Source organism: Acartia tonsa, chromosome 13 (assembly GCF_053477335.1).
Source record: "Acartia tonsa isolate MP-2025a chromosome 13, ASM5347733v1, whole genome shotgun sequence".
Taxonomy (NCBI): domain Eukaryota; kingdom Metazoa; phylum Arthropoda; class Copepoda; order Calanoida; family Acartiidae; genus Acartia; species Acartia tonsa.
In genome coordinates, this window is record NC_137272.1 from 10637807 (window position 1) to 10657053 (window position 19247).

Here is a 19247-nt window from a genome sequence, read left to right on the forward strand (position 1 = left end):
AAAATCATAAAACAAATATCTTGTCTTTTTATCAGAAAACAAAATTACCTAAATCAAAGACAGTTACCTACTTAGATTCAAGTGCTTTAGATAAAACATTTATGGACAAAATAAAAGCACTATAGAAATAAAAGTTAATAAAATCAAAGAATAAAGTGATATCAATAAAAATTTTAGTGATTGAAAAACTCTAGAAAATTGTTATTTTTATATGTTGTTAATTTATTTATTTACCTGTGATTTTTATTGTTTTTATTGTATGTATAGTAGTTTGTTAAAATTTTATGATGAAATAGGTTTATAATAGGCAATTTTTAAAAAAAATTCCTAGGTTAGCCGAGGAGAAAGTGTTTCCTTAGTTGTACAATGAAAACAATGACTTAAAGGCTAGCCCAAGCAATTATATGGAATTTTCCTGAAATAAAAATGTAATAAATTCAGATTTTTAAATTAATTCTGTATATTTATTATCCAGATATTTTCATAATTCAATTTATTTCCAAGTGATTTTTAAAATAATAATTATAATAAAGAATAACCAAAGAATTTTGAAATAAAACTAGAATATTGGTTTAATAGTAAGGTTAATTGTTTTGTTTTATTTAAATATAAGCATTAATAGTTATTTCTTTCATCGTATTATAAACTGCTTCGGCACCTCGGGGCTAAAAAAATGGTTTCAATCTTATGATTGTACATTTTATATTCGTAGAAAGCTGGATATAATACGATGCTAGACATAGTTTTTTTTTTGTATGGATGAGAACCGGTTCCTATCCACTGGATTCGAATGAATACGAGAAAAATATATTAATAACAAATACAGTTTTTGAAAATAGGATAATATATTGATAAAAATTAACAAAAGTTTTACATAATCACTGGCACATTTGTTTGTTTGAAAAAATTGTTGCAAGAAGACAAAAAAATAATTAGTCATGATCACATATTTTTATATAATCCATCTCAAAACCATTTTGCTGTTTCAAATAGATGATTTTGTGTTACTTTGTGGCTACGCCCATAACATGAGGCTTGATCGCTTGGCTGAAAAAATAGGTATAAGATAGCAAAACCTTTATTTAAAAGCCTTTGAGAAAAAGATTAGAGGTGAATTCTTTAAAAAAAAAGTTTGCCCCACTAATCGCCTAGTGGGGCAAAATTGTTTTCGTGATAAATCTACCAAAATCACATTAAAAATCATAGAAGGGTTATGAACATAAGATTTTATTTAATTTTTGTAGATTTTTTATGTGATATTGGAGGATTTTTCACGAAAACAATTTTGCCCCACTAAGCGAGTAGAGGGGCAAATTTTTTTTAAAAATCCACCTTAGGTATAAAGATTTTGAATTGATCCACCATATAACTTTTAACACCCTATATCTATTTTTCCTTTGTTTTTCTAGCAAGGGGGTACGCCAAATAGCCAAAAACCTTCCTGGTATCAATGGTAAACCCTATGTAATAATTGATACAGCCCTTAACGAGAACTTTTGGGACATAAACACTTCATATGATTTATAGGATTGCGGAGATGACCAATTAACGAATCCATAAACACTTGAAATAGCTTGGTACCTGATTACTTTGAAGAAAGGCTTGGCAGGCTCAGGAAGATAAAACTTCTCTTGCTCTACTTTACTCCTAAAAACGAAACGGAAAGTGTCATGTGTGACATCTAAAAAGGAAGGATGAGAGGAGAAGTGGGAAAGGAAACCCCTAAAAAGAGATGGATTTAGACGTATTTTATGACGTCACACATGACACTTTCTGTATCTCCCTCCAAAAACATTCAAGCATTGAATTTGTACAGCTTTTCTACATTAAGCAGGGATTTCGAGGGATAAGACTATGGACGATAAAATTATATACATCCCCAATAATGGTAAACAAAATAACCACAATTGATAAAAAAAGAGTGGACTCTTAGAACAAGTTTGGAACTAAACAATCACAGTTCAATAAAAGAGCCAACGTGGTTTTGAAACTATGGGTACTAGTGTAGTTTACAGTCCAATGTCATGTCTCAACCCTCCCTGACATTAATAATTGAAACAAACGTATACACTCTATAACCATTATCCGATTGTCTAGGCGTAAATTGAACAGTAGATTTATCAACTTCTTAATTTTTTTTTCGTGATTATTAAATAACGCTTTTGCAGATTCTTTTCCTCGGAAATTCTAAATTTGTATCAATAGCTTACCATCCTTGGAAAGCTTTAACAGTAGCAAAGGTATCCCTGTCCAAGCAACAGCCATCAAACATAAACTGCCAGAAACCCTCCTGAAATTAATGTCAATGAAAAAAGTATAATTTAAAAAAATATTGTTTTGCAATCCCATTCTTCACATGACTTTGCATGAATTTTGAGAATGGCAGGTGTCCCAGTTTACTTGACTAACCTTCATGAGTAATTGCTAAACAGTCCTTAGCATGGAGCAACAATTATAAAATATAGGTTCAGGTATAAAATCTGGAAACCCAGCTCCAGTTGCAATTTAGAGAATGGCAGGTGTCCTAGTTTACTTTACTAACCTTTATAAGTAGCTATTGAACAGTCCTTAGCATGGAGCAAACATCATGAAATCTAGGTCCAAGTATAAAATCTAAAAGCCTGGCTTTGGTGGCAATGGCAGCTATCCCAGTTTACTTTACTGCACTTACCTTAATGAGTAGCTGATGAACAGTCCTTAGCATGGATCCCTTATTAACAATGATGTGTTCCAGGTGTAGAATCTGAAGTCTACCTTTATTGCCAATCTTGATTATGCCAGGTGTTCCAGTTTATATGACTTACCTTCATGAGTAACTGTTGAACAGTCCTTAGCATGGAGTCTTCATTAGCAATGGTATGTTCCAGCTATAGAATCTAGAAACCTAGCTTTATTTGTAATTTTTAATGGCAGGTGTCCTAGTTTACATGATTTACCTTCATGAGCAGCTGTTGAACAGTCCTTAGCATGGAGCCCTCATCAGCAATGATATGTTCCAGGTATAGAAACTTTCCTCCAGGCCTCAATACTCTGTGGATTTCCTGTAAAAAAAATAAGTTAGCAGGTATTGTCAATAAATCACTGAAATGGTACATTAATTAAAATTAATTATAATTCAAGAAACTTTAAAATCAATCAATTTACAAGAAAGTTGTAGCATTTAATTTTTTAAATAACATAGCAAGATACCTACACAATTTTAATGTAACAGAGTTGAAAAGTAGGATAACTTTATTCAATAAGGAAATTAGGGGCAAAAATAAATGATTACCTCATAGCATTTGTTCTGATCGTTGACAGAGCATAACACCAAGGTCATAACCACCACGTCTATGGAATCATCCTGGAATCCTGCAGCAGCCAAATCCTCTCCATATCCCTAGAGACACCATAAAGATTACAACATCCTTTGGTTAAAATCTAATAAAATTCATATCATTAATAAAAAAAAGTTTCGGACGGATCCTAACATAAATAGAAGCAATCAATCAAAATTCAATTAAATTGACCACAGGTTTTATGCCAACAAAAAGAATATCTTGTTTAAAAAACTTTGAGTACGAGTGTGTCCAATGTCCAGTCTGTCCCTGAATTTTAGTGATATATCTATCTTAGAGACAATCAACCATACATTTGATTACACTATCCTTGATTTGATGTCTGTTTTGTTATGAGTTTTATAGATTCCATTCATTTGGAATAGCAGTAGTAGGTCTATTTCTCATCTTAAGACCCCTAAATGTCTTGGTTTAATACTCAATCTCCATGAGCCATCAACAAAAACCTACTAGACCTACATACAGACAGTCAGACTAAATAATGATTTGTATACCTGTTTCATTGGCTTAATATCCAGATTCTTGTATTTGTTGGCATTCCAATACGAGGCAAAGTTTGGGTTAGGATCTGAATATATAAAAAAAAATGACAACATTCATTATTAGCGAAACATACAAAAAAATAATACATTGATGTTAATTGATGTATAGAGCAGATGTTCAGTGGTCATGAAAAAGAGTGTTGGAAAAAAAGAAAGAATAATATGAAAAATACTAGAAAAAATCACACAACTGAATGATATTGTATTCTGCAGCATAACTCACGGACCAAGTAAGTTGATAATAGATGTTCTTTGTAAAGGAGTATCTTTACTATACAAACAGCAGTATATCTTAATTAGCAGCCAGGCGTCGTAGCTCAGTGGTAACGCACTGAGTTACGGTGGTGAGAGTTCGAGTTCAAGTCCCCTGTTGCAACTCGAATTTCTCAGTCGCAATTCATTCACGCAACTTCCCCTTGGTTGTGTAAGAAGGGGGATAATTGGGTAGTTTGGATACTCAATAGTCAAGTACATGATATCAGTGCAACCCGTAATGAATGTGTGGAGAGCGTCATTCATTACGGTGACTTAATTTGGCATACTCGGCAAGGTTGAGGTAATAAAGAGTAGCTGTTCCTTGAGACAGCGGGTCAAGTACTTGTACTTGAGCGTGGACCTTGAGCTGGCCCTGGTGCTAGCATACAAAAGTGTCTCGTCCTACTCCATGACTACTTAAGTCCAAACACTAAGAAACTATGGCTATACTCACACACAAACACACACACACACACACACAGCAGCCAAGAAAATCACAAATTTCCTGAAGCAAATTAAAATTTGACTTTTGGTTGGTGGGTTATTCCCTAATGAATCCAAAACACATCTGTGGAGATACATACATACAGACATACTCTAATTATACAGTAAGCTAGTAAAACTGGTATAAAACCTACCCACAACATCCAAAACGGCAGGTACTTCATAATACTTAAAATTAGCTCCGGTTCCACCTCCAATCTCCAAAATTCTCACTTTCTAAAAACAAATTAATAGCAAACCATTGCTAAAAGCGAAGCTTTTCTACTCATATGGTCGGTCCGTCCGTTAGACAACGGCCATATTGGATGTAATCACCCTTATTTCAAGTACTTCAAGGTACTTTCAGAAGACTAATGCAGCGACCGCTAGAATAGATGGAAAACAAAAATATTTGTTTACCTGTCCGGCTTCAGGTTTCATTGAGTTGATCTCTTTAAATAATTTCTTTTTAAATGGATCCGCAACCTGAAAAATAAAACAAGGTATTAACTTTCCCTCTGAAGATTATGATGAATATTAGGTAGCCCCGTGGGGTTAGTCCACCCCCCAGGAGGGATAAAGCATAGGTGAAAACTAATACCGCCCCCCCACCCATTTTTTTAAAAATTTACTTTAAAAATACCTAAAGAGAGGAGAGTTGTCGGAACTTAACTTTGAGGGGAACAATGTTGCTATAAAACTTTGGGTAACAGATAAGTGTAATTAACAGTCCAATATCCCCTCCCTTTCTAAAAAAATCATGCAGTTTTAAATGTTAATTTATAAAAATACCTCATTATACTGTTCAACAACAGATCCCAAAAATGCGGGGAAGATTCTAAATAGAATTTTTTTATAAATAGCAAAGCAACTATTCCTCTCGCCTTGTCCGTCCATTAGTCCGTAACGTTATGGTAGAAATTACATTTGTTCATTTGCTATTTAAGATAGATTGCCTAATTTTTGTTTAAAAAAAACTCTTTCCAAACGTTGTTTGTCGGTCCGTCGGTCATGCAGCAAAAGAAATATAAAGGAAGTTTAATAGGTTGGGGAAGATGACCTCTTCCTTTGATTGCAGTTTAGTTTGCCGCGTGCGGGCTAAGGTCAAAAACCATACAAAACTGGTATTGATTTTATGATTTTTATTTTATTAATCGTGAAAAATTGTCCATAACACTGTGGTAATCACCATCCAAGTTTATGTATCCCCATCCCTGTCCACATTCCTATACTTCTCTGGCTGAGTCAGACCTCCACTTGTAACCGCCACTATACTCCATCCTGCTGTGTTGAGGGCTAGTTGATTGTTGCAGGCCAAAGAGTGAATACTTCTCTCCCGTCTGCATTCGGTTAGATACAAGCCTATAAGTCTAGGCTGGCGGTATCTATATTTCCCACGTGTTCAAGTACGTCGTTTCTTACCTAACTAAGAAACAGGACGTCCAAGCCTTTAATTGATATCATATTATATATATCCTATAATAATAATCCCATTAATCTGCCTATTCTAACCAGTTTTAATTGCTTAATAAATGTTGTATTTTTTAGAAATACCTTGTTATATTATTGATATATAATTGTATCGAAGCTACTCTATACTCGTATTCCAGTCTGTCTGTACATCCCCTCATACGTCATTTTGGCGCAGTCTTGTCTACCACTCAATTTTTGAGGGGGGAAGGTATAGATAATTAGCGTACAGACAAAATTAAATTGTAAAGTAGCTTCGATTGCAAAGTGAAATTAATATTTTCCTGATAACTAAGTTTATTCACGGAAACAGTTTATAGTAACAATTTGTTACAGAATATTTCTAATAATTATTTAGTGGCAAACTGCCAAATAAAGATAAAAAAGAACCCGCCTTTTATTTTTTTTCACACTAGTATTTAATTTCACACATTTCCATATTTTCTCCTTAAAACAGGAAGAAAGGGATATTCCCAAGTTCTTAAAAAAGTTTCGTGGTAGACAAAGCAGTGTTAACGAACACTACACTCCAGCACCATGACCGATAATGCCAAGAAAGGGGATAATGATAAAACCAAAAATCCGCCGCCTCCGCCGGCTCCGGCCGTCCCTGGTACCTCGCAGCAGCAGGCTGACCCGCTTTCTCCTGAAAAAATCAAAGAACTCATAACGGAAGCGTTAAATGTTAAGTTAAACGAATACTCGTCACATTATAGAGATATAATAAAACAAGAATCCGAGATTATGAAGCTCGAAATAGAAACAAAATGGGCAGGGTTTAAGGACACGGAATCACATCGCAGATTATTAGCCGACACCGACATCTTAGATCTAAAACGTAGAGTATCAAAACTCCCAGCGGACGGAAATCTTGGCCCATTGTTTGCGGAAAAAACGTTAAACGAAAGTCTTAACACGACTCATTTTAACACCATAGGTGATGATTCAATTAATGCCACTTATTATGACCGACTGTCGGTCCAGCAAAAGATAAACGTGGTCGAATGGGTCGCCAAGGATAGGATTACAGCCCCAGGTTGTATGGCCTATTCAATTGTAGGCTTTATAGGTCCGGCGGATAATGACAATTGGATGAATGTAAGAGAAACTTCTCTAACAGAATATGAAAAAACCTTATTAGAAAGGATTCCCTTTATCCCTGATAGGATTAAGTCGTTAGAGCCCCTCCGTAGACCTACACGGTCTGCACCCAATGTAGCAACAAGACCATCTACTAGAAACACGCCAAACACAGGCACATCCGCGGCGGCAACAACTAGCGCCGCCGACGATGACTTTATTAAAGAATGCTTTATTAAGGGACAAAAATGGGATTCCGATTTTGCAAGGGATGCCCCTAGGTGGGACGGCAGGGCCGACTTTGATAATTTCTTTTCTAATATGTGGAGGGTTGCAAAGACATACAGAATCTGTGACCCAATCCTTTTCAAGGATATTTTATACCAGCGAATTTATGACTCTAGAGGGGAACGATTAGGAGACCTAATTACGCCTGAAAGAAATCAGGCCTTATCTGCCTTAAGTTATTACCTGATGATTAGGAGGCTGGTCACTCCTTTCTCGGATCCAGAAGTAGCCTCGCAGTACTTCTACAACCTAAAACAGGAGACTAATCAACCCCTTGACACCTATTTTGAAAACAAACTTAGGGTGTTCAAACTCATGAATCCTGGCCTCATACCTAAAAAGAAGTGGAAAGAATTCTATCTTAACGTTAGCAAAAATCTGCTGTATACCAACCTTGCCATGGACATGGCCAATTACGTTGAGAGTATGCAATTTTTGGACGATTACAACGCTTACTTAAATAAACTTATTAACCTCGGACAAAGATACGTTAATTGGGATGGGTCTGGCCATATTAGCAAGGAAAACCTTTCGGCTTGCTATTCCCAAGCCATGGAAATGTTCCTACCTAAAAATTCTGCGGAAACGAAAAAACAACCCATAATCAGCATTATCGAAGATAATATCCCCACTAACACGGCAGTGTATAAGGAAAACTTAACCGAAGAACCTGACGAGGTTCCCTCTTGGGTAGATCATGAGGATGATCCCATTGCTTGGGATCAAATCGAGGGCGTTATAGGAGCCTTTAATGGGAGGAGTAAAAATATTAAATGCTGGCATTGTAATATCCCTGGCCATGTAGTGCAGAATTGCAACAAAAAGAAAGCTGGGGAGCCCCCACATCCTGAGTCCCGCTTTGGTAAAACACGGAGTAAATTCACCCCTAGAAAAGCTCCAAGTAATAGTAATAAAATACCTGAGCAGTATGCGCGTAAAACTATCAACCAAATGGATCAGGAAGCCAGCGAAGAATCTGAAATAGATAAATATGTACAAGCGATTGTTAAAAATCACGTCCACTAGATGTAAAAGTGGATTTATGCGATATTAATTGTCCCTATCCCCGAAAATAAAAATTTGCTGAATGAATTTCATATTTTGATATGAAAGATAAACAAAATATCCCATGCCAAGCTAAACTTGCAAATTCCTTAATATCAAATATCCCTTGCCAAGCAATGCTTTGGCGCGAAAAAATAAAACAAATTGTTATTATTAAGTCTGACTAAGCAACACAAAATAAACTCCTTCCCCTCCTTTCCCTATCCAAATGTAGCTGATACAGGAAATTGGGGGAAATAGGGAGGTAACCTAAGGAGCATTTCACATGCACTTAATATTTCCATTTTTTAAAATCTAATAGTCTTTATAAAGAAGTCAACAAGTGAATACCTATTTTCTATTTAGTAGTATTTATTTTTAATATCGCATGATCTATCTAAAATGTAAATATCATATATTTTGAGTGTATATATATATAAATCTAAAACATTCTAGTTCGATTTTTAACCGCTAGGGGACATTAAGCGAATTATCTGTATATAAACAATGATTTTTGAGTTAAATCCTCAGTATCAATTTTATCTGAGAGTTGCACACCCTTAGCCTCTGATTTTTGTAGCTGAAATATTTCAGCAATTATGTATAATAACTTGAATTTAGCGCTAACTTTATATTATTTGTATTGTGAATCAGATACTAACTAATGAAACTATATTTTGTATAAATACAGATATAAGTCAAAAAATAAGTCAGTCTGTTTTTAATGTCTTGTTAGTTGCAAGCTGAACACTTATTTTTAAGCTACTTTGTAGCCTTTCAATCTTTCGAAAACTTTTTAGTTCAGTTTTATTCCGATAGGTTTTTATCATATATCCAAGTATATAAATAAGGACCCGTATTAAGGTTTAGTAGTTTCTTTAGAACTATCAACATTCTCATGCTTATTAAGAAATTTCTGGAGCTGAAAAGCGCTTGATAAAAAAACTTAATGAAACCCAGAAAGCTATATAAAATTATTTTAACAATTAACCATATTGTTAAAACATTTCATTATTTAAAAAATTTCGACAGACAACTATACCTGGAACACAGGAAATCTCTGTGTGAGGATTACCATCGTCTAACCGCTGAGGTGGGGATCTTGGAAAATATGCATCTTAGGCTTCGACTAAAAATATAATTTATTTTATAATGCCTATATGTGCAAAACTAAAAGTTCTTAATCCCGTGGGGGGGGAATTCCTGCAACACGCTTTAGTGGATACAGGAAACAACTTTAGGTCCCTTATTTCTAAAGAAATCTTAGATGATAATAAAATCACATTCACCCCTGCCAATCTTAGCGCTCTGTCTGTAGATTTAAAACCAGTAAATATCATTGGACACGTGAGTTTAAAATTCAGCTTTGATGGGTCAGATAAAATATTCGAAGAAACGTTTTACATCCCTGAAACGACGTCTAAAATTATAAATCTAGGATATGAATTTCTCAAAGTTAATCGAATTAATTTGTTACTAGATAAGTTCTCCTTTGAGCTCCCCACTGGCGAGCAAATCCCCATAGAAAATTCAACAATTAACATAGTTGAAGAAAGTAAAAACATACCCTTAATTCCTACAAATAATGTTCATACGGAACAAAACTCCCTTATCCCAGGAATAAATTGGAGTAACCAGGGGGGGACTGGGACATTAAAACAAAATAAAACATGCGTAAAATTAGCAAAGAAAACAACATTCTTGCCGGGGGGGAATACAACGGTGATAACAATACCTATCCATCAGAAAAATAGGAAGCTGTATATATCCCCAAATAATTCTAAAATGACAAGCCATAACGGCTTAATGCTTATGGAGGGTATTTATAATGTAAATGAGAAGGGAGAATGTTGGGTAAATTTTGTCAATTTAGCAGGAAAAAATATTACCTTATTGGATAACGTTAAAGTTGGATATTGCTTTGAATTCGAATCAGATTCCCCAAATTCCTGCAATAAAAATATTAATCAAATAAATGAATTGTCAGGAACTACACTTCTCAAAAGAATTAAATTCATTAAAGAAAAATTAGACTTAGAAAATAGTGATCTTATCAAAAATAACCCAGGGATGAAGGAAAAGGTAGTAAAGTTATGCCTTGATCATTTCGATATATTTTCGGTGGACGATGCCGATATCGGTAACTGCGATCTCTTACAGTATAAAATAGACTTGATCCCCGGGGCTAAACCTATTAAAGCTAGAAACATTCAATTAAACCCATTATACGAAGCCAAATTAAAAGAACAAATTGAAAATTGGCTAAGGGGGGGCGTCATTGAGGAGGGCTACAGCGAGTGGTCCTCCCCAATCTTTGCGGTAAAGAAAAAACCGACGGCTGGGGGGGAAGGCAAACTTAGGTTCGTTATCGATTTTCGTGCGCTTAATAGCGTAACACGAAAAATTAATTGGCCCCTTCCCTTGATTTCTAGTAATTTAGAAAAATTAGGCACTGGCACTGTATTTACCACCCTCGACTTGACTAGCGCATTCCATGCGCTAGCCATTTCGGAGGAAAGTAAACACTTGACAGCGTTCACAGCCCTTAACAGGCAGTATCTTTTCAAGAAACTGCCGTTCGGACTGTGTAACGCGCCAAGTGTTTTCTGCCATTTGATGGACAGAGTCCTAACCCTTATCCCTGGCTTATACGAATTTATAATTTCTTACCTTGATGATCTTATTATATTCTCAAAGAATGTTGAGGAACATCTGAAGCATCTCAGAAAACTCTTCGGAGTCCTAAAAATAGCAAAACTTAAGTTAAATCTAGCCAAATGTAAATTTTTCACATCCGAATGTACCTATTTAGGTCATATAGTCAGTTCCCAAGGACTTAAAATGAACCCCGCATATTTAGAACAAATTAAAAATTGGAGCAGGCCCAGGACAGGCAAGGAACTCCAGCGTTTCCTGGGCTTCTCCAATTATTATAGGGCCTATTTCCCATCCTATGCGAAAAATTCTTGTACCCTAGACGAACACAGAAACGATAAAGTTATCGAATGGACCAATTCCCTATCAAAAGATTGGGAAAATTTCATAAATATGTTCTCAAATTCTATAAGTAAAGGCTATCCCCAGTGGGATAATCCTAACCCCTTTATAGTAGACGTAGATTTTTCTACAAGTTATTTCGCTGGAATTCTCAGCCAAAACCAGGGGGGGGAAGAAAGAATTATTGGAATATGTTCCAAAAAATGTAACGGGGCAGAGAAAAATTATCCAAGTTATAAAGGCGAATTAGCATGTCTAGTATTCGTTCTTAAAACCTTTCTTCATTATTTAAGATTTAGAAACTTTATTGTGCGTACAGATTCGATTTCCTTAGTTCATTACAAAAAATGGCAAAAAGGAACAATAAATGGTGTAACTCTGAGATGGATTTTCTTTATCCAAAGTTTTGACTTTACAGTAATTCATAGGAAGGGTAGGGACCATTGCAATGCCGACAATCTATCTAGAGGGCAATTTTTATGCAAAGAACATAAGGAAACCGATTGTGAAAAATGTACTAGCTCATTTACCTTAGATCCTTATGAACAGGATTGCCCATACCAAGACCAGATTTTTGAGTTACATGCGGCTTCGGAAGTCGGTGTGCACAATGTTTGGCAATCTGAAACACAAAAAGATCAAGTATTATCTGAAATTCGTAGGTGGATATTCGAAAAAAAGAAGTTGTCGAGTTTTGAAAAAGCTGAACTAACCGGCCGGAAAGAGGTCCTTTTTAAATTAATAGAACATTTATACGTTATGGAAGGACTTCTAATATTTAGACAACCTCTTAGCAATGGAACATTTATTGAAAGACCCGTCGTACCCATTGGATTATATAATAAAGTTTTTGAATTAGCACATAATAATATTATAGGCCACAGAGGGTTAACGAAACAACACGCAAGATAAATGAAAGATTCTTCCTTATAGGAATTAATAAGTTTGTCGAATCACGCATCAAAAATTGTATTACCTGCCTAAGAAAAATAGGACAGGTACCTAAACATAAACAACCTATCACCCATTCAGCCATTAGTCACGAGATTTTTGGCCAGGTATCAGTAGACCTTATCGGTCCTTTAACCCCTAACTATTTCCAAGGACAACATGTCCGTTACATATTTATCCTAGTTGACCTATTCTCTAGGTACATAATCGCCCACCCCATCAAGGACGCCACCGTGGAAAGCACGGTGAAGGTCATCCTTGAACAGGTGGTACCCACCTACGGCTTATTTCGGTCATTGAGGAGTGACAGGGGAACAAATTTTACTGGGGAAGTTTTCAAAAAAGTTATGGATGAACTAGGTATCGAAACTAAACTTATTCCCCCAAGAAACCCTAATAGTAACCCATGTGAAAGGCATAATCAAAGGATTTATGCAGGTCTAAGATCCGATGACCGATTCGAAAGTAAAGACTGGGCAAGAAAATTAGCTTTGACCACTTTTGTAATTAACTCTAGTACATCTAGAAGAACGGGGTATACGCCATATTACCTTATGTTCGGCAGACAACCAACTCTCAATCTCGATTTCTTTTCTCCAATCCTGCAGAAAAGGCAGGACATTGACTGCAGGTCTTACTTAAACTACCTAAAAAATTTGGAAGAAATTATTGCACAGGTTTCCAAAAAATCTAAAATCTATTTAGAGTTTCAAAACAAATCTAGAAAGGCTTCATCTCCCCTTTTCGTTAACGACGTATGCTTTGCATTTTTTAACCTAGTCAAGATAGGGGTCAGTAAAAAATTGCAATCTTTCTATGGGGGTCCTTTTATTGTAACAAAAAAGTTCTCAGAGGCCCTTTTTGAACTCAGTCCCTTTGGATCAAATCCAATAAAAACTAACCAAGTTGTTAGTAGAGATAAAATACGAAAAATAGATTCTAAAGTAGAATTATTAGGGGAAACACTTTCCTTTAACGTCTTTCCAATTGAGGAAATTGTCCCGTCTGAGGAAATAACCTTGACCATAGATAATACCGGGCAAACCGATATAAACGATAATAAAGGTATGGAAAATGACGATTTTACCTACCTAGATAACGATGGTGAAGATTTTATAGAAATAAACCCTGAAACTAGTCAGGACTTACCCCAGGGGGAGGTGGATTGTGATGGGGGAGGGGATATAATGGAAAAAAACTCACCATTTGAGCCACAGCCCAAAGACCAAGCACCCCCTGGCGCAGATCGGTCATCCGGTCCTAACATCCACGTCGAAAATAGTTTCTTGGAAGAAACCGTCCCGTCCGAGGCTTCTTTCTTCGCACAAAGACCCGAACAATCCAGCCCTGAAAAGGTTATTAATGTTAACAAACAAAGCATAGTACCCAAGTATATATTAGAAGAAGAAAGAAAAACTAGGTCACAAGGGGGGGATAACCGCATACATGTCCAAATCGGACTGCATAACCCAATTAAAAGGAAGAAATAAAATGTATAATTATATAAAACCAAGGTGGCAAATGTATATAGCTTAATCTACGTATGTATAATAACGAAAATAAACAAAAAATATATGTTAAAACTAACTAATTAACATATTTCAGAGAAAAACAAGAAGCATAAAAATAAAATGCAGCATCATTTGGCAAAGGCACCAGGAGCTCGAGGTAAATTTATTTTGGGATTCTTGGGGCTTTTTATTATTTTGGCAAAATCAAATGCGTCCGAAATAATACAAATAGATGCGACTCAATGTGTAGCAAACGAAAATCCGCGTTTGAAAATCTCTGAATGCGCTGCGTTTCTTAATATTACCAATATTGAACAAAAACAATTTCACCTACTTCAAAAGGTTGAAAGAAAAATTATACCTGGAATTCGTTGCCACCTCCGAACCAGTACTCATTACTGGTATTGTGGCAGATATAGCCACATCCACCTCGCTGCTCCAGCACTCGTGGAGATACCGAACCTCGTAACTTATGAAGACTGTTACACCATGTCCAAAACTAAAATATTTAACTTTGAAGGAAAATCAGTCTCAGTGTATGAACACCAGATGTCATACACGCGTTTCCTGGTAAACGGGACGCTTACTTACCCCAATGACCTCCTTAACGGCATCGACCCCGCCTGCGAGGGAAACGGCGTAACCATTAACGGCATTTTTATCCCTGGGACATTTGAGGAAAAACAAATAGGGGTCCAGGCTGAGCCTGTTGAATTATTACAAACAAAAGCGGGCTGTTACCTGGGCAGTCACTGGGTGGGAAACAATTGTTTAGATCACAATCTTAGAATTGGCTACGATAGAATTATCTCAGATGATAAATCTGATAGCGCACAAAAATTCACTTCTCCTTGGCGAACAGTAGACATCTTTAATATTTCATTGTTTACATTTGAAGGAGAACAGGGTGCCCAAAAATATCTAGTGATCGATCCCCAAATTACGCTAGCGCTAGAACTTAAAGATAAAAAACATTTTGAAAATCTAATTCCCGAATTATTTTATTACAAAACTAATATTGATAACTTAATGGTATGGTTCACAAATTCTATAAAACCATATTTCCCACTCTTAAACGCTAAAGAAAAGGATGACATGTTACCACTAGAGATTTTCTATTCCTACCAACAATATAATAAATTAATTGTCCCCGAAACTCGCTGTTTACAGAACCATTTTCTGTCTAAAAGTAGTATTCAGACTCATCGTAAAAAACTAGTTAGGGCGCTCGGTGAACTGGATTTAGTAATACAGTGCGATAGTCTTAAAATCAATGTTTCTTTGGGAGAAAATTTACCCTGTTTTGTGGATCATTTCTCGGTTTCAATCAATAATAAGACTATGGGAATATCACCATTTTCGCGCAGATTGGTTAACACCACCCATTTAACTCCGACTAAATGTTCCGAAAATCCAATTTTCTTACATTTGTACCAAGGAAAATTCCTTGGGAATCAAGGGGGGGTATGCAAATACTAAATGTAAACCAATATCTTATGGATAAACCAATTAGCCTATTTCTTTATCATTCTTGGCAAAGCCTAGAAAAAACTAATTTCTCAGAAAGTGCCGAGGAATTATACCTCAGCCAACTTGCCGCAGACTCCAATAATTTTGAAGTAAAAATAACTGACTCCTGGTTTATTCAAACGTATCATAAGGTGGTTGATTTTCTATCTAGTACTTGGTATCATATAGTGCTTGTAGTAGCAGCCATCCTTACAGGAATAGGGTCGTTATTATGCGTCGCTTTTATCAGTTACATATTAGCCTGCACCAAAATTCACGCGTACAAAGAAGGAGATACGAGTGAAACACACGAATTGCGGGATTTTACAACTAATGGGGAAAACTAATCCCCAAAAACGGACGGCCTGTATCAGACATATATACCTATAAGATCGTCGTCCCTGAAGGTCGTCTTTGTAAAAATATTTCCTTATTCGGTATAAGGAATTAATGACCCTTAATTTTAAGTTTATTATTTTTATTTTAGGATATCCCAGGCGGAATTTTTCAAGGGGTTTTCACCACTCCCATGGGGCCGGTCACTCTTCATACCGTCGAGAATATGAAGAGGCACCCTTCTACAATGAAGAGGACTATTATTATGACAGCAATCATGGCTATCCCCAGGGCGGCCCTGAGGAAGCCTACTATGAACCTGACGAGAACAGGTATCAGCCTCGAGTAAAACCGCCACGCAACCCTGAAAACCTCAGTGAACTTCAATGCGTCTCAAGATCGATCCACGTCTACCGCACCGCGAGAAAAGATGTTCCAAAGGAACTCCTTGAATTGCAAGAAAAATTGCGGCAGGCTAAAAATTTAGAGGCCAACGAATATCCCGATAAAGCCAGGCCTAGGGCCAGGCCTCTAATGGAACAAAATAGGGGAGGGGAACCGCAAAAAAATCGGGTGGAATCGCCACCAAAACGTAGTGCCTCACCTGAATTGGAGGTAGTCGCCGTAAAATCAGCCCCAAAAGCGGTAGAAAAACGTCCGCCAACACCAACAGGCAGCGGCGGCCCAGCAGCCAAGAAGGCTAAGGTGGAAACTCAACCGCCTCCATTACCCCCTAAAAAGAAAGAGACATTAGCAGAAAGCAAAATTGAGCCTAAGGCTTTTTGGGTGACTGCTGAGGAATGGAAAAAAGTCCTATCCTCCACCGTAAAAGAAGCAATGGAGGAAGCTCTTCTCCCCTTCCAGAGAAGCCTGGAATCTAAAATTGCTAGCAATGCTTCATTTGTTGAGAAAGCATATATACAACATGGCAAGCGCCTTATTGAAATTTCCGCAGAATTACTGCGGAACCGCAAAACTTTGCGCGAAAAAATTCGCACTGTCTCTGAGGACTCGACCGTTGAGTTAAAATCACGAATGACCACGGTCATTGAGGCCACTAGTCGACTGTTGGACCAAAACTCTGACAGGGTAATTAAATATATTAATACTCGTTGTAATATTATGAATGTACCTGGGCAGAATGTGGCGACCATAGAGGCATCCCTTCCCGCTGGGGACGTATCCCGGCCAGATGATGATGGAGTTGAGCTGGTTTCTCACTATGGCGGTTCTGAGTGCTCTGATGAGTACAGGCCCACCGATAGAGAAGGCAACCCAGAGGTCCTGGATCCTGCAGAGGAAAACAGTGACACAGAGCTCGATGCTCAAATCAGTGAGCTCTTTCCATCTGGAATTGATCTGCCTGTTAATCCACAGGCTGGCGCTGCCTCTGAAGATCCAGTGGCCACGGCTCCCTGTGAGGGCGTGTTGGCCCTCCAGAATGCTGTTGCTCCAGAGCCTCCAGCAGCTCCAGAAGATCCTACTTCCTCAGAACCCAATCCTGTTGATATCGTAAAGAGGGCTATGGCCGCAATCGAAGAACCTGCGAGTACAACAGCAACCCGCAGAAGCAGGCGTGCAGGTCAACTGTGAGGGAATATTTCATATTCCCTCAGAAGGGGGCGAGTGTGGTAATCACCATCCAAGTTTATGTATCCCCATCCCTGTCCACATTCCTATACTTCTCTGGCTGAGTCAGACCTCCACTTGTAACCGCCACTATACTCCATCCTGCTGTGTTGAGGGCTAGTTGATTGTTGCAGGCCAAAGAGTGAATACTTCTCTCCCGTCTGCATTCGGTTAGATACAAGCCTATAAGTCTAGGCTGGCGGTATCTATATTTCCCACGTGTTCAAGTACGTCGTTTCTTACCTAACTAAGAAACAGGACGTCCAAGCCTTTAATTGATATCATATTAAATATATCCTATAATAATAATCCCATTAATCTGCCTATTCTAACCAGTTTTAATTGCTTAATAAATGTTGTATTTTTTAGAAATACCTTGTTATATTATTGATATATAATTGTATTGAAGCTACTCTATACTCGTATTCCAGTCTGTCTGTACATCCCCTCATACGTCAACACGATGCGATGAATGCATGTATTTTAGTATGGCACAGAACCGGTTCTAATCCAGCGGATACTAATAGGTTTCGAAGTCATACTATAAAAAACTTACTTTTTACCAAACTGTAGGAAGATTAGATGTATACTGAAAAAATATAAAATTATTATTAATTAGGTGAAAAAAAATATAGTTAAAAAGAGATCGATTTTACCAATATCATAATATAAGCTATAAATCGAGTGATAAAGCGATAAAATATTATTTGAGTGAGAGTAAGGAAGGCAGCTTTAATTAGGAGAGATAGAAAAATTATGATTTTTTTGTTGATCTAGGTTAAGAAATTGTGTATTAGGTAAAGGTACCTTTCTTAAGATGGTGTGAATTTTATATGATCTAGGAGCAATATCAAGATGAAGAATAGTTCAAACCATTATAAGATCATCACATAAGAAACCTATTTTTTTTACTGCTACATTTGAATATTTTTTTATTTTGTGTAACACCTGCCATATCGCATTTAATATGTCTAATGTTTGTATGAAATTCCAGAGAAGTCCTGAGATGGGTTTTTGAAAGATGAATGCAGCGTTTTTTCGACATTTTTCAGACATTGACTGATTGAACGAAGACGATAGGATTTCAACAGAGTATACAACTTAACAATTCAAAATTTTAAAATTATCATTTTAGCCATTTGTACAATGTCTTATACAACTCTAAAAAGATGCATTAATAAATATGCAACCAAAATGGATTGAAGATTGTTTTTCTTCTATGAAGGCCGTACCAACAAAAGTGAAATGATTAAATAAATAGTTGTATACTCTGTTTAAATTTCGCGAATTGAAAAAACGCGGCATTCATCTTTCAAAAACTCATCTCTGGTTTTTTTTTATATATTTTCTTCTGGGGGCAGCCTTTGTGATGGAATATTGTTTTATGGGTGAAAGGCATTGTGTTGTGTTTTTTCCACCAGCAATAAACCCGGTAGTGGTTTTTGCTATTTTACAGATAGGCATTCCTACATTACAATGAAAATTACAAGTTACAGCTATAATTACCTTAGAGTCATAATAGCACTAAACTTCCAGTCCAAAAGTAACATCACCAAAATTAAACATTTGAACAACATTTTGAATTCTATAAATAAATGTTTGTTGATTAATAAAAGCTAGTCTTTTCTATTGAATGATTTACAACAACAAAATAACAGTTTGACAGACAAAATAAATTAAAGAGTAGATCTCATAGATTTTAAAATCTTCTATATAGACATCTAGCTTTGGTAATAGCTTGTAAAATCTCACTGCTTTCACAAATGTCGAATGGTAAAGGGACTAAGTGAGTTATAGAGTTGATGCTCATTAGT

General features: G+C 36.5%; 1 protein-coding gene and 2 long non-coding RNA genes across 3 annotated transcripts; all 3 read right to left on the bottom strand.

Annotated features, from left to right (window-relative positions):
• Positions 1 to 826: 826 nt before the first annotated feature.
• On the bottom strand, positions 827 to 19037 carry LOC145335040 (thiol S-methyltransferase TMT1B-like). The gene is made up of 11 exons (XM_080180727.1): positions 18940 to 19037; positions 17990 to 18022; positions 5411 to 5456; positions 5039 to 5104; positions 4774 to 4855; positions 3833 to 3906; positions 3272 to 3379; positions 2937 to 3041; positions 2211 to 2290; positions 1582 to 1647; positions 827 to 1047 (listed from the first exon to the last, which is right to left on the bottom strand). The coding sequence occupies exons 1-11, from the start codon at positions 19008 to 19010 to the stop codon at positions 1005 to 1007; spliced, it is 774 nt and encodes a 257-aa protein (XP_080036853.1). The 5' UTR covers positions 19011 to 19037; the 3' UTR covers positions 827 to 1004.
• Positions 9196 to 11506, bottom strand: LOC145335422 (uncharacterized). Its single transcript, XR_013885219.1, has 3 exons — positions 11171 to 11506; positions 10390 to 10449; positions 9196 to 9629 (listed from the first exon to the last, which is right to left on the bottom strand). It is a non-coding gene; the product is annotated as an uncharacterized LOC145335422 (long non-coding RNA).
• On the bottom strand, positions 12027 to 13897 carry LOC145335420 (uncharacterized). Its single transcript, XR_013885218.1, has 3 exons — positions 13652 to 13897; positions 13000 to 13095; positions 12027 to 12119 (listed from the first exon to the last, which is right to left on the bottom strand). It is a non-coding gene; the product is annotated as an uncharacterized LOC145335420 (long non-coding RNA).
• Positions 19038 to 19247: the final 210 nt, after the last annotated feature.

Bases quoted from the DNA above. Each gene is read 5' to 3' on its own strand.
- LOC145335040 (XM_080180727.1), bottom strand. From the start codon at position 19,010: ATGTTGTTCAAATGTTTAATTTTGGTGATGTTACTTTTGGACTGGAAG. The intron at 4,856-5,038 runs GTAAACAAATAT...ATTTGTTTTTAG, and splicing joins TGAAACCTGAAGCCGGACAG to AAAGTGAGAATTTTGGAGAT. The intron at 3,907-4,773 runs GTAGGTTTTATA...TTATATATTCAG, and splicing joins TGCCGTTTTGGATGTTGTGG to ATCCTAACCCAAACTTTGCC.